This window comes from Oreochromis niloticus, unplaced genomic scaffold, assembly GCF_001858045.2.
Source record: "Oreochromis niloticus isolate F11D_XX unplaced genomic scaffold, O_niloticus_UMD_NMBU tig00001135_pilon, whole genome shotgun sequence".
Classification (NCBI taxonomy): domain Eukaryota; kingdom Metazoa; phylum Chordata; class Actinopteri; order Cichliformes; family Cichlidae; genus Oreochromis; species Oreochromis niloticus.
Genome location: NW_020327322.1, coordinates 8,112 through 33,993, shown reverse-complemented (window position 1 = coordinate 33,993; position 25,882 = coordinate 8,112). Strand labels below are relative to the sequence as shown.

At 41.1% G+C, this 25,882-nt stretch overlaps 2 protein-coding genes across 2 annotated transcripts; both read right to left on the bottom strand.

Annotated features, from left to right (window-relative positions):
- Positions 1–17,079: 17,079 nt before the first annotated feature.
- LOC100697521 (protein PML) lies at positions 17,080–19,548 on the bottom strand. The gene is made up of 2 exons (XM_003447552.5): positions 19,285–19,548; positions 17,080–18,361 (listed from the first exon to the last, which is right to left on the bottom strand). The coding sequence occupies exons 1-2, from the start codon at positions 19,355–19,357 to the stop codon at positions 17,712–17,714; spliced, it is 723 nt and encodes a 240-aa protein (XP_003447600.1). The 5' UTR covers positions 19,358–19,548; the 3' UTR covers positions 17,080–17,711.
- A 764-nt stretch (positions 19,549–20,312) lies between these two features.
- Positions 20,313–23,996, bottom strand: LOC100697793 (DNA polymerase III PolC-type; the record flags this gene model as incomplete). The annotated part of the gene is given in 3 exon segments (XM_003447553.3): positions 20,313–21,205; positions 23,542–23,593; positions 23,722–23,996. Coding segments are annotated over 2 exon segments (588 nt in total). The 3' UTR covers positions 20,313–20,669.
- Positions 23,997–25,882: the final 1,886 nt, after the last annotated feature.

Genomic DNA, 25,882 nt, shown 5'->3' with positions numbered 1-25,882 from the left:
TTTAATGCATTATTTACATCCCGTCATTTGGCTTTTCTTTCTACATTTTGTCTCAATTGACTTCAAATTCGCATCAGCCACTCATGTGCCAACAATGTCTAAACCATCACTGCTGCTCCTCACACTGAGCAGGATTTGCAGTTAAGCTCCTCTAAGGAGCCATAATGCCTTTTCACATTGTAAAACATACATACAAGTACAATAAGTACAACCTGAATATTTTTTTTTTTATCTTCATTTTTTTTAGTTGCTTCTACTTGGCTTGCTCTATCATCATAATTTCAGGATGTATTTTGCATCATATAACACAAGGCTGTTCAATTGGGCTAAAACCTCATCTTTACAGCTTTGACTGGCAGCTGCAGTCACGGAGAAACTTGCTCATCTCTGTTCGGGAATGGCAGATAGAGCGGGACTCCACTATTTACTCCACTGCCAGACCTAAAGAAGAGTTGGCAGTTTTGGCACGCGACGCTGAGAAGCATTGGACCAGATCGAATGGCCCTATTTGTTTGAAATATTAGAAAGATTTAAATTGGGTTAAAAAAAAGTATGGCTTATGAGAAGCTCACTTATCTGGGCATTCAGGTTACAAAAAGCTATTCCTCTCTATTAAAATCTAACTTTTCTCCCTTAATATCTGAGCTTCAGTCAAGTAAACAGTTCTGGAATACGCTTCCTAAATCACTCATTGAGTTAATCATATAAAGATGAGAATTTTGCCTAAGTGGTTGTACTTTTTTCAAAATCTCCTTGTGTTCCTTCCTAAAACATTTTTAAAAACCTAAATTCACTCATCTTACCTTTTCATGGGGCAATAAAACACATTGGAATTGCTGGGAAAAATCTTTGCAAGTCTAAAACAGAGGGTGGATAATATATGAGTAGAAAAACCTAAAGAATAAGCCATTCCAGATGAAAATAACATAGCTCAGGTTTTAGCTCAGGTTTCTGCAACTGCATTTCAGAAAGTGAAAAAACATGTTCTCATCAAAGGAAGCATTACATTTAGAAAGTTTGGGGTCCTGAGCAATGACTCTTTGGGTTCAAAGGGATGAAAAGCTGCTGGAGTGTGTGCTAATGTCTATAGAAAAAGGTTTTTATGCAACTGGACGTGTCACTCTCTTTCAGGAAAGTGCAAATTTGATCTAATCATATTAGAAACGTTGTGTTTCAGACACAGATGTTGCTAGATTTACTAATTTTGAGCGAGTATAATATTTTGTATAAGGATGAGGGTGTTTATGTAAGAAACTGGAACAAAAGTTGAAGATTTCTTACACCGTGACGTGTCACTCCCTACAAACAAAAGTGCAAACTGGGTCCAGTTATGTCTTGATGCATGCTCAATCATCTAGGTAACTAAATCCCAAAAGGTTCATTCTGTTAGATAAGATAAGATAAGATAAGATAAGATAAGATAAGATAAGATAAGATAAGATTTTATTGATCCCACGGCGGGGAAATTTTTGCGTTTCCTCAGCAGAGGTACAGATAGCAGAAGGAAAATACAAATAAAATACAAAACAAATATAAAACATAGAATAGAATAGAATAAACCTTATAATCCCACGGATCAGAAATTTCTAACCCTTACAGCAAGGGAAAATAAAATATCAAAGGAAGACACAGGGTGGTCCTATGAACGTAAGCAACCGAAGTTCGTATATACAGGTAACAATGTACAGAATATGTATAGAAAAATTGTACGGCGATATGTATAAAATGTAGAGTAAACTAAACAAGCTGCTGAGTAAGATGACCAAAGGAATGTTAAGCTGCATTATAGAGTCTGACAGCTGCTGGTAAGAATGACCTGCGGTAGCGCTCCTTCCTACACTGTGGGCGTAAAAGTCCACTGCTGAAGGAGCTGCTCAGTGCTCGTACAGTCTCATGCAGGGGGTGGGAGGTGTTGTCCATGATGGATGTTAGCTTAGACAACATCCTCTCCTCCCCAACCTGCTCGATGGACTTCAGCGGACAGTCCAGGACAGAGCTGGCCCTCCTGACCAGCTTGTTGAGTTTCCCCCTGTCCCTCTCTGCCATTCCACCACGCCAGCAGACCACAGCATAGAAAATAGCCGACGCCACCACAGTGTCATAAAATGTCCTTAGGAGTGTCCTGTTCACCCCAAAGGACCTCAGCCGCCGTAGCAGGTGGAGACGACTTAGACCCAGTAGAGTGGTTGAAGGAGAAGGAAAAAGTGGGACAGGTGAGGTGCATTTCATGTCCCCGGTGCTATGGGGGCTGCAGAGAGGTGTGACGAGCTCTGGTGGATGGGGGAGGGAAGGGCTACTGAATCAAACCTGTTAAACAACTGGTTCAATCTGTTAGCCAGAACCTGGTCTCCAGACTCTGGACCCCTCCGCTCACAGTGCTCCGTCCAGTGATGATGTTCAGTCCTCTCCACATACCTCTGGTGTTGCTCTATGAACAGTAACTCTGGAGCTCTGTGGAGTGTGCAGATGATCTCATGACTGTCTAAAAATGGATAACAAAACCGAAGGAGTGCTGAATCATTGACAAATACAGAGTAACAGGTGTGCAGCATGGCTAACTAGGTAGCAACAAGCCTCTAACACAGCGTGTATGCTAGCGGCTAATCTAGCGAAGAAATGAACAGAGTGCTTTTAGGTGTTGTAGAAGGATAAGATGATAAGCTGTGTGTGTTTTTCAGAATGACCTGCTTGTATTTACCTTCATTGATGAGTGGGACTAGGTAGGTGTGCTGAAACGAGGCAAAAAAGCCGAAGTTGAAGAGCGTGGTGTAAACATAGTGGCGCCGCCAGCAGGTTTCCGAGCAGGAAAGCTGATTCCGGGTAGCAGGAAGGCTTTGTCTTGGTAAGCCGTCCAACATTGGCAGTCCCATTTAGTGAATGGCAATGGAAAAATTGCTGGGTTTCCATGTGTAATTTGTGTGGAAGAATATTGCAGAAGAAAGTTAATAGGTCATTTAGAGAGCCCGCCCTGCCCCGCCCCCCCCAAAGAACAAGTGTTAAAGAACAGAAGATAAAAGTCCTTTTTTCCCCCCTATTTTCCATGCCGGCAGTGTGGCGTAAGACGTGTGACGGAGCGCTCTGGAGCAGAGCGTCCCGAGTTCGACTCCCTCACGGACTCGCTGCCACGGCCCGGACTTGGGGGACGGGGAGGCGACAAGTCGCCTCTCCTTTTTCCTTTTCCCTGCTCTCGCCAAATACTCCGCCTGCACTACTACATCTCTCTTATTACCCTTTATTCACCCAAAATACCCGTGCTTGCCACCTCTTCATTCCTCAACTATTTGCTCGCTTATTACTCCACCTTGGACAACCTGCACTTTCTCTCTTCAGGCTAACAACTCTGCCTTCATTTTTTCATACTGTCTCCCACACTTTTACAGCAAATTATTAGCACCTAATAAGCACAGCCTTGTCCTCAATATTCACATCATTAATAGAAAGTACATGCACACACTCAAGCTTTTTTTAAAAGAAAAAGACAATCTTTAATGCATTATTTACATCCCGTCATTTGGCCTTTTCTTTCTACATTTTGTCTCAATTGACTTCAAATTCGCATCATCATGTGCCAACAAATGTCTAAACCATCACTGCTGCTCCTCACACTGAGCAGGATTTGCAGTTAAGCTCCTCTAAGGAGCCATAATGCCTTTTCACATTGTAAAGTCACACATACATACAAGTACAATAAGTACAACCTGAATATTTTTTTTTTTATCTTCATTTTTTTTAGTTGCTTCTACTTGGCTTGCTCTATCATCATAATTTCAGGATGTATTTTGCATCATATAACACAAGGCTGTTCAATTGGGCTAAAACCTCATCTTTACAGCTTTGACTGGCAGCTGCAGTCACGGAGAAACTTGCTCATCTCTGTTCGGGAATGGCAGATAGAGCGGGACTCCACTATTTACTCCACTGCCAGACCTAAAGAAGAGTTGGCAGTTTTGGCACGCGACGCTGAGAAGGCATTGGACCAGATCGAATGGCCCTATTTGTTTGAAATATTAGAAAGATTTAAATTGGGTTAAAAAAAGTATGGCTTATGAGAAGCTCACTTATCTGGGCATTCAGGTTACAAAAAGCTATTCCTCTCTATTAAAATCTAACTTTTCTCCCTTAATATCTGAGCTTCAGTCAAGTAAACAGTTCTGGAATACGCTTCCTAAATCACTCATTGAGTTAATCATATAAAGATGAGAATTTTGCCTAAGTGGTTGTACTTTTTTCAAAATCTCCTTGTGTTCCTTCCTAAAACATTTTTTAAAAACCTAAATTCACTCATCTTACCTTTTTCATGGGGCAATAAAACACATGGAATTGCTGGGAAAAATCTTTGCAAGTCTAAAACAGAGGGTGGATAATATATGAGTAGAAAAACCTAAAGAATAAGCCATTCCAGATGAAAATAACATAGCTCAGGTTTTAGCTCAGGTTTTCTGCAACTGCATTTCAGAAAGTGAAAAACATTGTTCTCATCAAAGGAAGCATTACATTTAGAAAGTTTGGGGTCCTGAGCAATGACTCTTTGGGTTCAAAGGGATGAAAAGCTGCTGGAGTGTGTGCTAATGTCTATAGAAAAAGGTTTTTATGCAACTGGACGTGTCACTCTCTTTTCAGGAAAGTGCAAATTTGATCTAATCATATTAGAAACGTTGTGTTTCAGACACAGATGTTGCTAGATTTACTAATTTTGGAGCGAGTATAATATTTTGTATAAGGATGAGGGTGTTTATGTAAGAAACTGGAACAAAAAGTGAAGATTTCTTACACCGTGACGTGTCACTCCCTACAAACAAAAGTGCAAACTGGGTCCAGTTATGTCTTGATGCATGCTCAATCATCTAGGTAACTAAATCCCAAAAGGTTCATTCTGTTAGATAAGATAAGATAAGATAAGATAAGATAAGATAAGATTTTATTGATCCCACGCGGGGAAATTTTGCGTTTCCTCGCAGAGGTACAGATAGCAGAAGGAAATACAAATAAAATACAAACAAATATAAAACATAGAATAGAATAGAATAAACCTTTATAATCCCACGGATCAGAAATTTCTAACCCTTACAGCAAGGGAAATAAATATCAAAGGAAGACACAGGGTGGTCCTATGAACGTAAGCAACCGAAGTTCGTATATACAGGTAACAATGTACAGAATATGTATAGAAAAATTGTACGGCGATATGTATAAATGTAGAGTAAACTAACAAGCTGCTGAGTAAGATGACCAAAGGAATGTTAAGCTGCATTATAGAGTCTGACAGCTGCTGGTAAGAATGACCTGCGGTAGCGCTCCTTCCTACACTGTGGGCGTAAAAGTCCACTGCTGAAGGAGCTGCTCAGTGCTCGTACAGTCTCATGCAGGGGGTGGGAGGTGTTGTCCATGATGGATGTTAGCTTAGACAACATCCTCTCCTCCCCAACCTGCTCGATGGACTTCAGCGGACAGTCCAGGACAGAGCTGGCCCTCCTGACCAGCTTGTTGAGTTTCCCCCTGTCCCTCTCTGCCATTCCACCACGCCAGCAGACCACAGCATAGAAAATAGCCGACGCCACCACAGTGTCATAAAATGTCCTTAGGAGTGTCCTGTTCACCCCCAAAGGACCTCAGCCGCCGTAGCAGGTGGAGACGACTTAGACCCAGTAGAGTGGTTGAAGGAGAAGGAAAAAGTGGGACAGGTGAGGTGCATTTCATGTCCCCGGTGCTATGGGGGGCTGCAGAGAGGTGTGACGAGCTCTGGTGGATGGGGGAGGGAAGGCTACTGAATCAAACCTGTTAAACAACTGGTTCAATCTGTTAGCCAGAACCTGGTCTCCAGACTCTGGACCCCCTCCGCTCACAGTGCTCCGTCCAGTGATGATGTTCAGTCCTCTCCACATACCTCTGGTGTTGCTCTATGAACAGTAACTCTGGAGCTCTGTGGAGTGTGCAGATGATCTCATGACTGTCTAAAAATGGATAACAAAACCGAAGGAGTGCTGAATCATTGACAAATACAGAGTAACAGGTGTGCAGCATGGCTAACTAGGTAGCAACAAGCCTCTAACACAGCGTGTATGCTAGCGGCTAATCTAGCGAAGAAATGAACAGAGTGCTTTTAGGTGTTGTAGAAGGATAAGATGATAAGCTGTGTGTGTTTTTCAGAATGACCTGCTTGTATTTACCTTCATTGATGAGTGGGACTAGGTAGGTGTGCTGAAACGAGGCAAAAAAGCCGAAGTTGAAGAGCGTGGTGTAAACATAGTGGCGCCGCCAGCAGGTTTCCGAGCAGGAAAGCTGATTCCGGGTAGCAGGAAGGCTTTGTCTTGGTAAGCCGTCCAACATTGGCAGTCCCATTTAGTGAATGGCAATGGAAAAATTGCTGGGTTTCCATGTGTAATTTGTGTGGAAGAATATTGCAGAAGAAAGTTAATAGGTCATTAGAGAGCCCGCCCTGCCCCGCCCCGCCCTGCCCCGCCCCCCCAAAGAACAAGTGTTAAAGAACAGAAGATAAAAGTCCTTTTTCCCCCCTATTTTCCATGCCGGCAGTGTGGCGTAAGACGTGTGACGGAGCGCTCTGGAGCAGAGCGTCCCGAGTTCGACTCCCTCACGGACTCGCTGCCACGGCCCGGACTTGGGGGACGGGGAGGCGCCAAGTCGCCTCTCCTTTTTCCTTTTCCCTGCTCTCGCCAAATACTCCGCCTGCACTACTACATCTCTCTTATTACCCTTTATTCACCCAAAATACCCGTGCTTGCCACCTCTTCATTCCTCAACTATTTGCTCGCTTATTACTCCACCTTGGACAACCTGCACTTTCTCTCTTCAGGCTAACAACTCTGCCTTCATTTTTCATACTGTCTCCCACACTTTTACAGCAAATTATTAGCACCTAATAAGCACAGCCTTGTCCTCAATATTCACATCATTAATAGAAAGTACATGCACACACTCAAGCTTTTTTTAAAAGAAAAAGACAATCTTTAATGCATTATTTACATCCCGTCATTTGGCCTTTTCTTTCTACATTTTGTCTCAATTGACTTCAAATTCGCATCAGCCACTCATGTGCCAACAAATGTCTAAACCATCACTGCTGCTCCTCACACTGAGCAGGATTTGCAGTTAAGCTCCTCTAAGGAGCCATAATGCCTTTTCACATTGTAAAGTCACACACACATACAAGTACAATAAGTACAACCTGAATATTTTTTTTTTATCTTCATTTTTTTTAGTTGCTTCTACTTGGCTTGCTCTATCATCATAATTTCAGGATGTATTTTGCATCATGTAACACAAGGCTGTTCAATTGGGCTAAAACCTCATCTTTACAGCTTTGACTGGCAGCTGCAGTCACGGAGAAACTTGCTCATCTCTGTTCGGGAATGGCAGATAGAGCGGGACTCCACTTTTACATCCACTGCCAGACCTAAAGAAGAGTTGGCAGTTTTGGCACGCGACGCTGAGAATGCATTGGACCAGATCGAATGGCCCTATTTGTTTGAAATATTAGAAAGATTAAATTGGGTTAAAAAAAGTATGGCTTATGAGAAGCTCACTTATCTGGGCATTCAGGTTACAAAAGCTATTCCTCTCTATTAAAATCTAACTTTTCTCCCTAATATCTGAGCTTCAGTCAAGTAAACAGTTCTGGAATACGCTTCCTAAATCACTCATTGAGTTAATCATATAAAGATGAGAATTTTGCCTAAGTGGTTGTACTTTTTTCAAAATCTCCTTGTGTTCCTTCCTAAAACATTTTTTAAAAACCTAAATTCACTCATCTTACCTTTTTCATGGGGCAATAAAACACATGGAATTGCTGGGAAAAATCTTTGCAAGTCTAAAACAGAGGGTGGATAATATATGAGTAGAAAACCTAAAGAATAAGCCATTCCAGATGAAAATAACATAGCTCAGGTTTTAGCTCAGGTTTTCTGCAACTGCATTTCAGAAAGTGAAAAACATTGTTCTCATCAAAGGAAGCATTACATTTAGAAAGTTTGGGGTCCTGAGCAATGACTCTTTGGGTTCAAAGGGATGAAAAGCTGCTGGAGTGTGTGCTAATGTCTATAGAAAAGGTTTTTATGCAACTGGACGTGTCACTCTCTTTTCAGGAAAGTGCAAATTTGATCTAATCATATTAGAAACGTTGTGTTTCAGACACAGATGTTGCTAGATTTACTAATTTGGAGCGAGTATAATATTTTGTATAAGGATGAGGGTGTTTATGTAAGAAACTGGAACAAAAAGTGAAGATTTCTTACACCGTGACGTGTCACTCCCTACAAACAAAAGTGCAAACTGGGTCCAGTTATGTCTTGATGCATGCTCAATCATCTAGGTAACTAAATCCCAAAAGGTTCATTCTGTTAGATAAGATAAGATAAGATAAGATAAGATAAAGATAAGATTTTATTGATCCCACGGCGGGGAAATTTTTGCGTTTCCTCAGCAGAGGTACAGATAGCAGAAGGAAATACAAATAAAATACAAACAAATATAAAACATAGAATAGAATAGAATAAACCTTTATAATCCCACGGATCAGAAATTTCTAACCCTTACAGCAAGGGAAAATAAAATATCAAAGGAAGACACAGGGTGGTCCTATGAACGTAAGCAACCGAAGTTCGTATATACAGGTAACAATGTACAGAATATGTATAGAAAAATTGTACGGCGATATGTATAAAATGTAGAGTAAACTAACAAGCTGCTGAGTAAGATGACCAAAGGAATGTTAAGCTGCATTATAGAGTCTGACAGCTGCTGGTAAGAATGACCTGCGGTAGCGCTCCTTCCTACACTGTGGGCGTAAAAGTCCACTGCTGAAGGAGCTGCTCAGTGCTCGTACAGTCTCATGCAGGGGGTGGAGGTGTTGTCCATGATGGATGTTAGCTTAGACAACATCCTCTCCTCCCCAACCTGCTCGATGGACTTCAGCGGACAGTCCAGGACAGAGCTGGCCCTCCTGACCAGCTTGTTGAGTTTCCCCCTGTCCCTCTCTGCCATTCCACCACGCCAGCAGACCACAGCATAGAAATAGCCGACGCCACCACAGTGTCATAAAATGTCCTTAGGAGTGTCCTGTTCACCCCCAAAGGACCTCAGCCGCCGTAGCAGGTGGAGACGACTTAGACCCAGTAGAGTGGTTGAAGGAGAAGGAAAAAGTGGGACAGGTGAGGTGCATTTCATGTCCCCGGTGCTATGGGGGCTGCAGAGAGGTGTGACGAGCTCTGGTGGATGGGGGAGGGAAGGGCTACTGAATCAAACCTGTTAAACAACTGGTTCAATCTGTTAGCCAGAACCTGGTCTCCAGACTCTGGACCCCCTCCGCTCACAGTGCTCCGTCCTCTCCACATACCTCTGGTGTTGCTCTATGAACAGTAACTCTGGAGCTCTGTGGAGTGTGCAGATGATCTCGACTGTCTAAAAATGGATAACAAAACCGAAGGAGTGCTGAATCATTGACAAATACAGAGTAACAGGTGTGCAGCATGGCTAACTAGGTAGCAACAAGCCTCTAACACAGCGTGTATGCTAGCGGCTAATCTAGCGAAGAAATGAACAGAGTGCTTTTAGGTGTTGTAGAAGGATAAGATGATAAGCTGTGTGTGTTTTTCAGAATGACCTGCTTGTATTTACCTTCATTGATGAGTGGGACTAGGTAGGTGTGCTGAAACGAGGCAAAAAAGCCGAAGTTGAAGAGCGTGGTGTAAACATAGTGGCGCCGCCAGCAGGTTTCCGAGCAGGAAAGCTGATTCCGGGTAGCAGGAAGGCTTTGTCTTGGTAAGCCGTCCAACATTGGCAGTCCCATTTAGTGAATGGCAATGGAAAAATTGCTGGGTTTCCATGTGTAATTTGTGTGGAAGAATATTGCAGAAGAAAGTTAATAGGTCATTTAGAGAGCCCGCCCTGCCCCGGCCCGCCCCCCCAAAGAACAAGTGTTAAAGAACAGAAGATAAAAGTCCTTTTTCCCCCTATTTTCCATGCCGGCAGTGTGGCGTAAGACGTGTGACGGAGCGCTCTGGAGCAGAGCGTCCCGAGTTCGACTCCCTCACGGACTCGCTGCCACGGCCCGGACTTGGGGACGGGAGGCGACAAGTCGCCTCTCCTTTTCCTTTCCCTGCTCTCGCCAAATACTCCGCCTGCACTACTACATCTCTCTTATTACCCTTTATTCACCCAAAATACCCGTGCTTGCCAGCTCTTCATTCCTCAACTATTTGCTCGCTTATTACTCCACCTTGGACAACCTGCACTTTTTCTCTTCAGGCTAACAACTCTGCCTTCATTTTTTCATACTGTCTCCCACACTTTTACAGCAAATTATTAGCACCTAATAAGCACAGCCTTGTCCTCAATATTCACATCATTAATAGAAAGTACATGCACACACTCAAGCTTTTTTTAAAAGAAAAAGACAATCTTTAATGCATTATTTACATCCCGTCATTTGGCCTTTTCTTTCTACATTTTGTCTCAATTGACTTCAAATTCGCATCAGCCACTCATGTGCCAACAAATGTCTAAACCATCACTGCTGCTCCTCACACTGAGCAGGATTTACAGTTAAGCTCCTCTAAGGAGCCATAATGCCTTTTCACATTGTAAAGTCACACATACATACAAGTACAATAAGTTAACCTGAATATTTTTTTTTTTTTATCTTCATTTTTTTTTAGTTGCTTCTACTTGGCTTGCTCTATCATCATAATTTCAGGATGTATTTTGCATCATATAACACAAGGCTGTTCAATTGGGCTAAAACCTCATCTTTACAGCTTTGACTGGCAGCTGCAGTCACGGAGAAACTTGCTCATCTCTGTTCGGGAATGGCAGATAGAGCGGGACTCCACTATTTACTCCACTGCCAGACCTAAAGAAGAGTTGGCAGTTTTGGCACGCGACGCTGAGAAGGCATTGGACCAGATCGAATGGCCCTATTTGTTTGAAATATTAGAAAGATTTAAATTGGGTTAAAAAAAGTATGGCTTATGAGAAGCTCACTTATCTGGGCATTCAGGTTACAAAAAGCTATTCCTCTCTATTAAAATCTAACTTTTCTCCCTTAATATCTGAGCTTCAGTCAAGTAAACAGTTCTGGAATACGCTTCCTAAATCACTCATTGGTAGAGTTAATCATATAAAGATGAGAATTTTGCCTAAGTGGTTGTACTTTTTTCAAAATCTCCTTGTGTTCCTTCCTAAAACATTTTTTGAAAACCTAAATTCACTCATCTTACCTTTTTCATGGGGCAATAAAACACATGGAATTGCTGGGAAAAATCTTTGCAAGTCTAAAACAGAGGGTGGATAATATATGAGTAGAAAAACCTTTCTACAAAGAATAAGCCATTCCAGATGAAAATAGCATAGCTCAGGTTTTAGCTCAGGTTTTCTGCAACTGCATTTCAGAAAGTGAAAAACATTGTTCTCATCAAAGGAAGCATTACATTTAGAAAGTTTGGGGTCCTGAGCAATGACTCTTTGGGTTCAAAGGGATGAAAAGCTGCTGGAGTGTGTGCTAATGTCTATAGAAAAAGGTTTTTATGCAACTGGACGTGTCACTCTCTTTTCAGGAAAGTGCAAATTTGATCTAATCATATTAGAAACGTTGTGTTTCAGACACAGATGTTGCTAGATTTACTATTTTTGGAGCGAGTATAATATTTTGTATAAGGATGAGGGTGTTTATGTAAGAAACTGGAACAAAAAGTGAAGATTTCTTACACCGTGACGTGTCACTCCCTACAAACAAAAGTGCAAACTGGGTCCAGTTATGTCTTGATGCATGCTCAATCATCCAGGTAACTAAATCCCAAAAGGTTCATTCTGTTAGATAAGATAAGATAAGATAAGATTTTATTGATCCCACGGCGGGGAAATTTTTGCGTTTCCTCAGCTGAGGTACAGATAGCAGAAGGAAAATACAAATAAAATACAAACAAATATAAAACATAGAATAGAATAGAATAAACCTTTATAATCCCACGGATCAGAAATTTCTAACCCTTACAGCAAGGGAAAATAAAATATAAAAGGAAGACACAGGGTGGTCCTATGAACGTAAGCAAGCGAAGTTCGTATATACAGGTAACAATGTACAGAATATGTATAGAAAAATTGAGAAAATTGTACGGCGATATGTATAAAATGTAGAGTAAACTAACAAGCTGCTGAGTAAGATGACCAAAGGAATGTTAAGCTGCATTATAGAGTCTGACAGCTGCTGGTAAGAATGACCTGCGGTAGCGCTCCTTCCTACACTGTGGGCGTAAAAGTCCACTGCTGAAGGAGCTGCTCAGTGCTCGTACTGTCTCATGCAGGGGGTGGGAGGTGTTGTCCATGATGGATGTTAGCTTAGACAACATCCTCTCCTCCCCAACCTGCTCGATGGACTTCAGCGGACAGTCCAGGACAGAGCTGGCCCTCCTGACCAGCTTGTTGAGTTTCCCCCTGTCCCTCTCTGCCATTCCACCACGCCAGCAGACCACAGCATAGAAAATAGCCGACGCCACCACAGTGTCATAAAATGTCCTTAGGAGTGTCCTGTTCACCCTCAAAGGACCTCAGCCGCCGTAGCAGGTGGAGACGACTTAGACCCAGTAGAGTGGTTGAAGGAGAAGGAAAAAGTGGGACAGGTGAGGTGCATTTCATGTCCCTGGTGCTATGGGGGGCTGCAGAGAGGTGTGACGAGCTCTGGTGGATGGGGGAGGGAAGGGCTACTGAATCAAACCTGTTAAACAACTGGTTCAATCTGTTAGCCAGAACCTGGTCTCCAGACTCTGGACCCCCTCCGCTTATTATAAACTAGAAGCATAATTCTGACGGGAAGAATTACGTGCCAAAACATGCTACCTTTGTTAATAAGAGCAAGAAGCATAATTCTGACGGGAAGAATTACGTGCCAAAACATGCTACCTTTGTTATTATAAACTAGAAGCATACTCTGACGGGAAGAATTACGTGCCAAAACATGCTACCTTTGTTATTATAAACTAGAAGCATAATTCTGACGGGAAGAATTACGTGCCAAAACATGCTACCTCTGTTATTATAAACTAGAAGCATAATTCTGACGGGAAGAATTACGTGCCAAAACATGCTACCTTTGTTAATAAGAGCAAGAAGCATAATTCTGACGGGAAGAATTACGTGCCAAAACATGCTACCTTTGTTATTATAAACTAGAAGCATACTGTGACGGGAAGAATTACGTGCCAAAACATGCTACCTTTGTTAATAAGAGCAAGAAGCATAATTCTGACGGGAAGAATTACGTGCCAAACCATGCTACCTTTGTGAATGTGACCTACAAGCACACTTTAATGGGTAAAAAGAAGTGTCAAACCGTACTGGCTTTATGAATATCAGCTACAAACATACTCTGATGGGCAAAGTTAAGTGGCAAACCGTCATACCTACTTAAATTTGTACTGGAATTATTGTGTGGCAGCAGAAATGTGCATAAATTACGTACAGTAGGACATTTTGCCAAAGTAGGGCAGTTTGTCATAAGGCAGCGTAAAATTATCCTACTGGTAGGACGGTTTGCCAAAGTAGGACGTTTTGTCAGAGGACACCGTAAAATTTTCCTACAGGTAGGACGTTTTGCCAAAGTAGGACGTTTTGTCAGAACACCGGCACTAGTTTTATTTTGTTGTATTTATCCGCGACACCTTAAAGGCCGGTCCGTGAAAATATTGTCGGGCATAAACCGGTCCGTGGCGCAAAAAAGGTTGGGGACCGCTGCTCTAAATCACCTGAGGATTACAGAGAAATATTAAAACTCAAATACGAATACAATGCAGTTATGAGTGACCAGGTTACCAATCTACTATTGAAGCTGAAACATAAATATTTTGAGATAGGAGACAAACCCAGTAAATTGCTAGCGCAACAACTAAAAGGAACACAAGCTTTGAGAGCAATTCACAAAATAAGATCCAAATCGGGTGCTTTTCCAACAAATCCTATAGAAATTAATAAGCGCTTCAGAGAGTTCTATCAGGAATTGTACTCTTCCCAGTTGAATGTAACACAATCTGCTTTAAATGACTTTTTGGATTCTCTCAGTCTGCCTAGGCTAAATGAGGCTGCCGGAGATCAACTCGATTCGGACTTTACGTTGCAAGAAGTGGTAGCTGCTATTAAGTTATTTGCATCTGGGAAGGCTTCAGGCCCTGACGGTTTTGGCATAGAATTTTATAAGAAATTTTGTGATGGTCTTGCTCCATTCTTGCTTAGGATGGTGCGTGATTCTAAAAACGGGCGTACTACCCAAAACTCTGTACGAAACAAATATTTCGTTAATCTTGAAGAAAGGCAGAGATGACTCTGATCCTGCTAACTTCAGCCCAATTGCTCTTCAAAATTTTGATCGAAAGGTGATAACCAAAATTTTAGCAACTAGACTGAACAAGTACTTGACCTCCATTATTCACCCTGATCAAACGGGATTAATCCCTGGCAGACTTTCTTTTTTTTCAATGTTAGATGTCTTCTCAACACCATCTATTCTGACCATGGTAGTTCGGGAGGAGCAGCAATTTTAGCTCTTGATGCACACAAAGCCTCTGATCAGGTTGAGTGGTTTTATATGTTCGAGTCACTACAGAAGTTTGGGTTTGGTGAAACATTTATAATTTGTGTAAAATTAGTATACGCAAATCCAATCTGTTCAGTTCTCACAAATGGAGAGAGGTCGGCGCCATTTCCTTTGCAGCGCTCTGTTCAGCAGGGCTGCCCCCTGTCCCCTGCTCTTTTTGCTCTGGCATTAGAGCCCCTTGCGATTAAGATAAGAGCACATCCAAAAATACAAGGGCTTTTGGTTGGAGGGGTTGAAACTGTTATTAGTTTGTATGCAGACGATGTACTACTATACCTGCGTAATGCAGAAGAATCTGTACCATCCCTTCTTAATTTGGTCACCTCATTTGGCAAAATTTCAGGATACACAATTAATTGGGTTAAAAGTGAACTTATGCCTTTATCTAAAACCTGTTTGCCAAGTTTTCTTTGTAATGTTCCATTCAAAATAGTTAACGACCATCTCACATACCCTGGATTAACTGTTCCTAAAGATCCCAAATTAATTTTTAGCTTGAACTTTAATGTTGATAAAATTTCAGCAAAGCATAATATTGAGTCATGGAAAATTCTTCCCCTTTCCATGGTCGGTCGTATAAATTCCATAAAAATGGTATCCCTTCCTAGATTTCTGTATCTTTGCCAAAATCTTCCTATTTATCTCACTTCCTCTTTCTTTAAGGAGTTGGACTCAATTATTACTTCTTACATATGGAACAACAAGAATCCTAGGATTTCAAAACTACATCTACAAAAATCCAAATAGGAGGGAGGTCTGAGTTTACCAATATTTAAACATTAGTACTGGGCTGCAAATCTGAGCGCATTGACCTTCTGGCACCAGACATCCCCAGATCTTGGTAATTCCAGCACCCCCCTTTGGGTTAAAATGGAGGCTGACATTGTAAAGGACTCCTCTCTAGAGGCCCTGCTTTTCTCAAAAGTAGGGCGGGCTGAGTCTTAAGAAACTGGGGTTTGTTCCGAAACAATCTTTGTGGATTTTAAACCAAATTAGAGGTTTTTTTGAACTGCCAAACTCCTCTGTGCAGGCACCAATATGTGATAACCATGCCTTTTTGCCTTCTTGGAATGATAAATCCTACTATGTTTGGAAGGAGAAGGGCTTAACCAAATTCAAAGATCTTTATATAGATGGAAAATTTGCTTAATTTAATCAGCATAAGCAAAAGTTCAATTTACTGCATTCACATTTTTACCGTTACCTACAAATCAGGCTTTTTATGCAATCCAATATGAAGAATTACCAAGATGTTCCAAATGAACATAACCTTTTTAATGTGCTCCTTAGCCCTCCTTACTCCAAACATCTGATTTCTACAATTGTACATTTGTTTGATGACAGCATTGAAGTGCAGACTACCAGGATAAGAGACGCTTGGAGGGAGGAGTTGGGCATGGATATATCAGAATCAATGTGGGACAAATGCTTATCAAAAATTCATTCCTGCTCTGTTAACAGCAGACATCAATTAATACAATTTAAAATTGTCCATCGGCCACATTACTCCAAGGTTCGGCTACACAAAATTTATTCTTCAACTTCCCCATATGTGACAGATGTAAAATATCAGAGAGCACATTGGCTCACGCTTTCTGGCACTGCCCCTCATTGACCAATTTCTGGTCCAAAATATTTGATTTGTACTCTAAAGCTTATGGGATCTCCATCTCTGGACCCAGTGGAGGTGGTGAGTGACAGGAGAATGGTGGCTAAGCTGTCATCCCTGTTGGACAACATCTCCCACCCCATGCATGAGACTGTGACAGCACTGAGCAGCTCCTTCAGTGGGAGACTGCGGCACCCACGGTGTGGGACGGAGAGATTTCGCAGGTCTTTCCTCCCCACTGCTGTCAGACTCTACAATAAAGACTTTTGCAGCTGATCAAACACACAAACCCACACATGTGCAATAAGACTGCTATACGTGCAATTCTTCTTCTGACGAAGTTCTGTTTTTGTATTTTCCTACTCAGTTGTATATAGTATTTGTATTTCTATTTTATTCTATTGTATATATTATTCTATTCTATTTTATTCTATTGTATATAGTATTTTATTGTATTTTATGGCATTCCAGTGTTTTCTAATTTCTGCTACATAACTTTGCACTTTTGCTGTAACAAAACAAATTTCCCACCTGTGGGACTAATAAAGGCCATCTTATCTTATCTTATCTTATCTTATCTCACCCAATCCAGAAATTGCAGTTTTTGGCTGTGTACGTTCCACAACTATCCCTGCGACTGTGCGGGTGCCAATTGATCTCGGAATGATGATTGTGAAAATACTTATTCTAAATGAATGGAAGTCCGCTGCTCCTCCCTCCTTCAGTGTCTGGCTCAATGACATGTTATCAGTCATTCAATTGGAAAAAGTTTGATACCTACAAACACCTGCAGCAAATGTTTTCTCAAAATCCTGGACTCCGTTTTGTAATCACCTTGAGAAAGCTCACGTTATATAAACATGTACCATGGCACTGCAATTTCCCTGTTTATTACATATTCATGACATTTAATTCATTATGGATACTGGTAGTTTCTAATTTTAATGTGTTTTTTTTCCCCTTTTTTGTATTTCTGTATTGATTATTATTATTATTGTGCTATTTCCTGTCCTATTATCTCAGCGCTTGAGCTGTATTTGTTCGTTGATGGGGTTTTCTATGCTGGAAAAATTAATATGAAATACTGAAAAAAAAAAAATAACGAAAGTAAAGCTGCTGGGTCAATGATGAGTTTTTAAAATCTACCCTCCACTCCCTATGGATTGACCATTTATAACACCACAAACAGACATTTGTATATTAAGAAAAAACACAATGAACACGACCTGCCTGCTCGTTGGCAGAAACAAAGATGATGTATGCTAAAAGCTCCAAATCATCAGCTGCAACCGGCAACATCTTCAGTCATGTTCAGTAAATCCATGCATTTACCTGCCGCCACAACCTAAAACTACTCCTGAATAAGAACTTTCTTTGTGTTTTAGAAAAGTGCCATAAAGTTTTATTTCCTTATATCCAGTGTACAGACTTTCGTTATGTTTACTTATTTTCTTTTATTATTAATTTCTTAAATCTCAGATAATAAATGGTAGATTTAAAATTGAATCAGGTTCTGTTGTGATCCTCCGTAACCGTCACGGTCTGTTTAAAGTGCTCCCACAGGGGGCGCTGTCCTGGTAGTCTGCAGGGCACTTTGGCAGCTGTGACAGCTGCTTTGTCGTCCATGGTGTCCAGAGTAAATCTGTGCCTGCAGATCACCTCCGGCTTGGGCCGAAGAACATCATACAGTGCCTGTAAAGCCCGCACGTCCTCCAGAGCATCATGGGCCTTGTAGCTCACGCCCAGCAGCTCCCTGACCAAGTTCTCCTGTCGAAAACTCTCCAGGCCATAGTCCCTCAGCACCTCACGTGACAGCGGCAGAGTGTCAACGCAACCTGAGACCGAGGACTCAAATTCTGCTCTGAGGCCAAATTCATCTAGCGCGCGAGCCAGAAGCGGACAATCAAAGCGGCGAATATTGTGGCCGACGACGAGAGGCCGTCCGAGCATCTGAAGGAAAGCTATGAAGGAGACGAGCACCTCTCTGAGGGAGTTGGTGAGAACAGGCTGCCGGTGCAGGTACAGCCTCTGCCTGTGGACCTTGAAGCCGGTCACCTTGGAAGCTCCTCGCTGCATTCGACAGCGAGGGACGACGTAGAGGTTCAGCGAGTGGCCTCCACTCACCGCAGCCAGCTGGACGAGCTCACAATTTGGATCTAGAGAAAGAAAACATGAACTTTCATGTGCTTCAAATTTAAACGACTACCTGTAGATCTAGTTGTTTGTTTGTTTTTTTAGCAGAAATGTGCAATTTTAAAACACCCTCAAATAAGTTAACAATTGTTGATGTTGCACAGTTTGTCTTCCACTGTGCAGCTTCCTGCAGCAGACATGGGCTTAGCATAAATGAGTACAAAAATAACTCCAAATAATAAACCTGAGGGAAATCCGTTTGGGTTTTGTCTTTGAAAGAATAAATAACTCAGCCATTATACTGGAATATGATTTTTAAATCATCAAATATCAGTCCAAATCTATATTATAGCTTCAATTTTCTGTTCTTAGCTCACAGGAGTGGTCTTTTGCTGCTGTAGCCTTGAAGGTTAAACATGTTGTGCATTCAGAGATGCTCTTCTGCACATTTTCCTGCCAAGATCTGTCACTTTTTGAACTGTTAATGAAAGCTTCTCAGAATTTCTGGGAAAATGACCTCATTAATAATAATAATAATAATGATAATAATAAAAATTTCACTGTCTCTTTGTCATGTCGCTGAAAATGAAAAAAACAATAAAAAATAGCATATTTATAAAATAAATAAACAGCATATTCATTGCAAGGCTGCAATTTACATTTGAAGAGATGCTATTTAATAGTTGTTGTTGTTGTTGTTTTTTAAAAAACAAAAAACAAAACCCGCCCCCCCCCCAAAAAAAGAACAAACAAACAAACAAACAAACAAATGAGCTATTGAATATTTTGGCTCCATTTATCTTCCATACATTTGTGTGCACGGTGCGCTGAGTGGGTCAACCGTGTGTCTTTCCAACTTTTAACCGCAGTTTACAACATTATCATCATGATACAGTTTTATCGGTCATAATAAGTCACGTAAAACAAAGTTAGAGAATGACCGTACCCAGTCCAGTCGTCTCCAGGTCAAAGAAAACCAGCGACTGTTGAGCGCCTTCAGCTTCCTCAGTTTTTTGCATCACGACTAAATAACTTCCGTTAGTGAGAGCAACAGAGAGGTTAGCTAAAAAGTCAAAAACAGACTATCGTCATTGGCCTAAAGTATTTAGCGACAAAACATTACATTTGGTCGACACAGTTCTACTGTACACCGAATCTATCAAGCTTTCCCCGCCATGTTTTAAAGCACCTGCGCAGTGACCGACCGGAAGCTTGAAAGTTTCAAAACAAAAGCCTCGACGAAAAGGACCATATTGGACCATACAATGAAGATACATGAAAAACACAAATAAAAACTCGCTCGCTTAGGTATAATTTGCTCCTGAAAACCGAGAAATAAAGAACCTTCCCATTTAACTTTTTGTGTGTGATTTCTTCCTCTTTGGAGCTAAAAGAGGCCACCCACACACATGAGATGTCAATAGAAACCCCAGGATGTCCTTATTTGGTACATCAGGACTTACTAGGGTAGCTTAAATAAGTCAAATGATATAGACCAAAAACAAATGTCCGTTACAGAGGACATAAGTGAATAGGCTGGTTCTAAGGAGGATATATTTGTTTGACATATTGATTTTTTTCTGCGTGTCATGCAAAATTTTGAATAAAGGTACAATGCTCCTGTCTATAAGAGACAAAAAGATAGCAAGTCATCTATACAAATTACTAGCTATGTTGGGCTCCACCACTGATTATAGAAATAAAATAAAATAAATTAATCTTTGATATAATCATTTGTGTTAACCAGCAAGCCCAAGGGTCACAACTATGCCCTCTAGAGAAGAAGACGTGTGTAATTGGTTCCATATGCTTGTCTGTCTGTCTCTTTGTTAGCAGTCTAGCATCTACAGTTTTCAAGAAATGAAGAGTCAGCTGAGACAGGATATGGTGCAGTTTAAAGGTGTCATTTCCTGCTCTTATAGAAACCTGGGATAAAACAGAATCAATGAAACCTTAGAAACCACAGAGAGACACTTTGTAGTAGCAGATCTTTTATTAAGGCTGAGAAAGATGTGGGTAATGCTCTTTTTTAAAAAAAAAAAAAACAAAATATTTTGCAGACCCGTTGCATTTTGGTCCACAGTGGCTACAAAAAGGCATCAATGAGCTCAAAGGGAAACAGAAAAGGAAGATTGCACTGCATGTGACACATTACACTACATTCAACTGTAAATAAGTTAAATCTTGATAACTTATGACCACACATTACTCCATTTCTTTTGTTCCTGTTTGTCCAATGACCTGAACATAACAGCAAATAAAAGGTCAGCTTTAAAATAGAATATTTTTGCTTTGTCTGATCATTTTTCATGTATTTCTTTCAGCATTTTGTTAATACACCCGGACTGCCCTGAAGGTACAATTGGAGACGCTAAATGTGGTAGGTCTCCAGGCCTTGTACAGCTCCTGCAGCATTCTGGCATCCTCCACAGCATTATGAGCATTGTAGCTTTTTCCCAGGAAGCGCCGGACCATGAACTCCTGGGAGTAACTGCTCAGACGAAACAGGTTCTTGCTAAGCAAGAAGGTGTCCAGGAACCCAGACACCACCTGCTGGAACTGCTGCAGGAGGGAGCAATTCTGCAGCCACCTGGTGAGCACAGGTGCATCGAAGCGCTTTGCATTGTGGGCCGCCAGCAGCACTGGATGGTGGAAGGAGCGCAGGAAGGCGATGAAATTAGTGAGAGCCTCGGCAAGAGGGATGGTGTCCACAGGAACCCCGCGGAGAAAGAGGCGGTTGTTGCTGACGGTGAAACCCGTGACACGTTTTGCGCTCTCTGTGAGAGGCTGGCGGGGGAGGATGTAGACATTAAAGATCTTGTCTTCACAGATGGCAGCGAGCTGAATGATGTCACACACCGTGGTGTCTGAAAACAGAAGATGAGACAAAAGGAAAAACAGAAAACCACAAGTTATAACAGAACTGTCTTTTTGCAAAGAGCAGTGCAACGTGAACAGGATGGTAGCTTTCCATTTAAAAGCAATAATTTGTCAGGTTATAATGTTAATAATAATTTCTATCCTTGTCAAGACTTAGATGAGAAATCTCACACCACTCTTAACATCTGCTCCTCAGATGGATACCTTGACAGAAATGCTGAAAACAGTAGTGGTGGGCAGATCAATCGCAATATCAATAGTATCGATACCAACACTGGTATTGGATCGATACTAACACAATCGTACGTAGTTCAAATCCCAACGATGTTGTGTTGGTGTTCATTAAAATGTACTCAGGAATAGGAAAATTTATGATGATTCAGCTAAGAAATCATGACACACTGCTCTGACCTACATAAGATCCCCTTATAAGTTAAAGGTATCAGTATCTGCAATACTGGTCTTAATCCACTTGGTATTGGATCGATACCAAAATTTACAGTATCGCACAGCACTAGCAAACACACAGTCTTGAGGATGCAACAGAGCATGCTCTCTGGTTTCTAAGTTTTTGTGTGATTAGTTTTCAAACAAATGGGAGAGGTGCCTAGACGTACAGTTGTGCAGGAGTTGGGGCTCAAACATTCTCTTTGTTGTGCTGGACAATAGTTTCTGTCACCTTTCAGGATGCTACACCTGATAGGGATAACGCTTCTTTCTATTTTGTGAACTGAACAGTTTTTCCTTCACATTTCAGGGCTGCTTCCAGATTGAAACGACTGAGTGTGTATCAGAAGATGATGGAAAACAACTTATTGAATTTTCAGATAGAGAGGGATGCAAGTCCACTGGAGAATTACCCAGCATTAAAAATGGCCGGTAGATGTATTAAACATAAATAAATACACAAATAAAGCTTTAAAAACCTTATTTTGGGGCAGCGTGTGCATTTTTGAAACATATTTTACTGACAACTCTATACCCCTATAGATTTCCATTCAGGATTCTTAACCTGCTGTGACTGCCTCTTACAACATTTGACATGGATGTCAAAGTGTATTAAAGGTGTTGCAGTAGCAGTTTTGAGGGAGGGAAACCCTCTCGTATTCTTTAAATACAAAATGAGAATCAGGTGTTAGTTATCAGCAAATGGAGGCCTAATATCTTCCACCCTATTACATAAACACATAATGTTTGTTATCAGGAAGTGATAACAGATAATCACTCCCCATTTGTAGATTACAGTGAAAATGAAAATATCATCAGCTGCTGTTGTTAATCTTCAGCTCTCATGCTGTTCTTTTTGTCCTGGGTAGGTGGGGCTGTTTGCTGATCCCGCTTATACTGACGTCAGTAACACGCTTCTCTTTAATGGACTCCTGCCAAGACGTGTGACACCAACATGCCTGGCCTCTGAGGCCATTCTCACACCCACGCTAGCTCAAATCACAGAAACGAAATCAGCATCTGGTTTCATCTATGGTGCGTCTTGTGTCCCAACGATGACAGGAAATATAATTTTGACTGACTTCCTAACTGAACAGCGCTGTGGTTTCCACTGAGTAATCTGCTGAACTTTTTTCTCAAATTAACTGCAGAGTCATGCAGTGCTGAAACACGAGTGTGTATTTAATGTTAAATGTACTGTTCATATAATGCAGAACATGTATGATACTAGCACGTGGGCACAGCCGTGGTTTCTGTGGGTTTTTTTGGTTTAAAGCTGCCTGACACTCAATTCTTATTATAATCCCTCAAAGAGAGCTTGAGGAAACGGAAGGCTGACAAGTGTAAGATTAGACACCAGTAAAAACAGAAGCTACCACCCTCCTTATCGCGTACAGTAAGGGCTCTACATGATGTGCGCGTGTGTTGGCAGGTAAAGCCTTCAGACTGGGTTGTAAAGACATGATGGATAATATCAGTAGCATTTGCTTTTCATGTGGCTTTACCGGAACAACCGACACCTATCTAGGAAGTTTGTTCCATAAAATAAATTTAAAAAACAAACAAACAAACAACAAAAAACCCGAAAACAAAAAACTAAGTACAGCAGCAGCTGTCTATAAAGTAAATAAAGTGATGTTTTGGTGCTTAAAGCGTGTTGTAATGCTGTTTTGGTAAATTGGTGAATGCAATATTAGGCAATATATGCACAAAGTTGCAACTACATGTAACTACTGCTTTCATTTCATTGACATCCAATGAGGCAGATGTTTTTTAAAAAAAAATAAATTTACTCCAAAAAAGCTCTATATAAAATAACATAACATAACATAAAATAAAATACAACAAGAAAAGTTATATTATTAAAGATTAGTACCTAATCCAGTGGCTTCCAGGTCAAAGAAAACGACAGTTCTGTCTTGAGCCATCTGCAGATGAAAAATTAAAACAACAAAACAACAACAGTCAGTGTTTAAACTGAACCTTTTTAAAGTTAATTTTGCCGCCCACTCAGTCACAGCTGTAGTCATTTACTGAGAGCGTGTATTGAACTCACCGTGCAGCCTGCAGGTTGCTGTAAGTCTGCTGAGCCTTGTGACAGATGTGAAGTCAGCTGGAGAGATAAATGTACTTATGTGGACTCCTCAGGGAGGGCCCAGCAGGTGAACCCCCGCCACGACATTTCACAACTTAAAACTGCGCCCTGCTTTCATTTTAGTGGAAGAGAAACTCTTTTTTTTTTTCTTCTAACCAGTCTCCTTCCTGCTCGTTCGGCCCGCTCTGAACGTCCGTGAATGTGCCAGCGGTAGAAACACACACACACACACACACACACACACACACGCACACGCACGTTTCTCGGTAAAGGTGGAAACTTCTCTGCTGTTCGTTCACTTTCATTTTTGAGCCGCTAGATGACACACGGCTTTTGTTCCGGTGTCACGGCTGGCAAACCGTAGATTTGAATAGCCTATGTTATATAAATGAAAAATAAGGTGACTGTATGACACAAAATACAAATATAAACAAATTCATATTTAAAAAAAGCTATATTATTAAACGAAACTTTAAAAAGTAGAGTGTGACCGTAATGATTTTGAATTCACTTGAAATAAAAAGTTTTTAAAAAGCTGTTAAACAACAAAAAAAACCCCGTATTTTATTTTATCTTGCGCTCAAGTTTGTTACCATCTTCTACCAACCAGGGATGCTCATGATTTATCATTTTCCTACAGTCAGTATGAACGTTTTCACACGCCCCTCTGCTGTTCTGTGAAAGTTTGTAGAGACACCCTCAGAAACAGTAACTTGAAGTAATTATTTACTGTGTGACTTTATCACGGAGTAGTGAGGAAATTGTGGCCCGCTCTCACAGTGGTTAGTCTGTTTCAGTTCACTGAGCTTTATGGGTGTTTCATCCGTACACAGCTCTCTTAAGGCGCCAACACAGCATTCCAGTCAAGCTGAGATCTGGACTTTGACTGGATCATTGCAGCACCTTGATCCATTCATTTCCAAACATTCTCTTGTAGATTTGCTGCTGTGCTTGGGACCATTGTCCTGTTGCACAACCCAGTTTTCTCCAAGCATTAACCCTTGGACACACTTGACTCACACTTTAGAGTACTTTGGTATTCTTCAGTTTGCAAAGTTGCATCTGAGCAAACCAGAGTTGTTGTCCTTTGGATAGACGAGAGCGAAGCGGAGACGTTTGGCCATAATGCACAGAGCTACATTTAGAGAAAATTAAATGCAGGATAACAAACACTTCGTACCAACTGTCAGCCACGCTGGCGGGGGGGATGGTGATTTGGGCTGGGGACCTTGAAGTGACTGACTAAAACCTCCTCAGGCTGTACTGCCATGTTTTTTGTTTGTTTTGTTTGTTTGTTTTTTGTTTTTTTTATAAATCAGACCTTGGGTTGAAATTACTGTTCTGTTGACCATTTTTCAGTTGTGAATAATCCTCACTGGACCATAGATGTATAACCTTTGCAGGTTGATGCACAGCAGCTCATTGCTTATCTAAGACCACTGTCGATCCCTTTCCTCCTTCACATTGTGTTAACAAACACCTGAGCTGCTCCAGACCTGCAAACTGACAAAATGTTTGCTTTTATAGAGGAGGTGACATTTGCTGCTACTTACTCTCTTGATTCCTATGGAAGCGCAAAGGGTGCACTTAGTTTTTCACACTGTGGTTGTGAGTATCATGCAGTATCATGCATTCACTTAAAATAAGGCTGTTTTTTGTTTCTTTTTTATGTATTCAGATAATTATATGAGTAATTCAGTGGTATGTGGCTTTTTGTCAGGTAAACGCATTACGCTATTTTAAATAAAATTTGGAGAGAAAAAAGACCTTCACTAGTAGGCTACAACGTAATTTTTTTTTTATTGTATTCAAACCGTTTCTATCTGAACCTAAGCTTAAAGAAAACATACCAGTCATCACTCAAAGCACATCAGCATGAAGACGATCACAGAGGTGAGAAGGTGTGGTGCCAACACAAAAAGCTTAAGTAACTGTTTCTGATTGCAGTTTCCCCTATTTCCTCTGGAGCAAATCTTTTTGTATAACTGTTGTAGAAAAGAAATACTCTGTGCTAATAAATTCTACTTTTTAAATATTAGGTTTACCCTCTCGCACACTCCATGTCTTTCTCTGCAGTGATGGCACTAGAGCAGTGTTTCCCAACCTTTTGGAGCCACAGCAC

Coding starts and splice junctions, on each gene's coding strand:
- LOC100697521 (XM_003447552.5), bottom strand. CDS start 19,357: ATGCAAAAAACTGAGGAAGCTGAAGGCGCTCAACAGTCGCTGGTTTTC. Junction 18,362..19,284: donor CCTGGAGACGACTGGACTGG/GTACGGTCATTC, acceptor TTCTTTCTCTAG/ATCCAAATTGTGAGCTCGTC.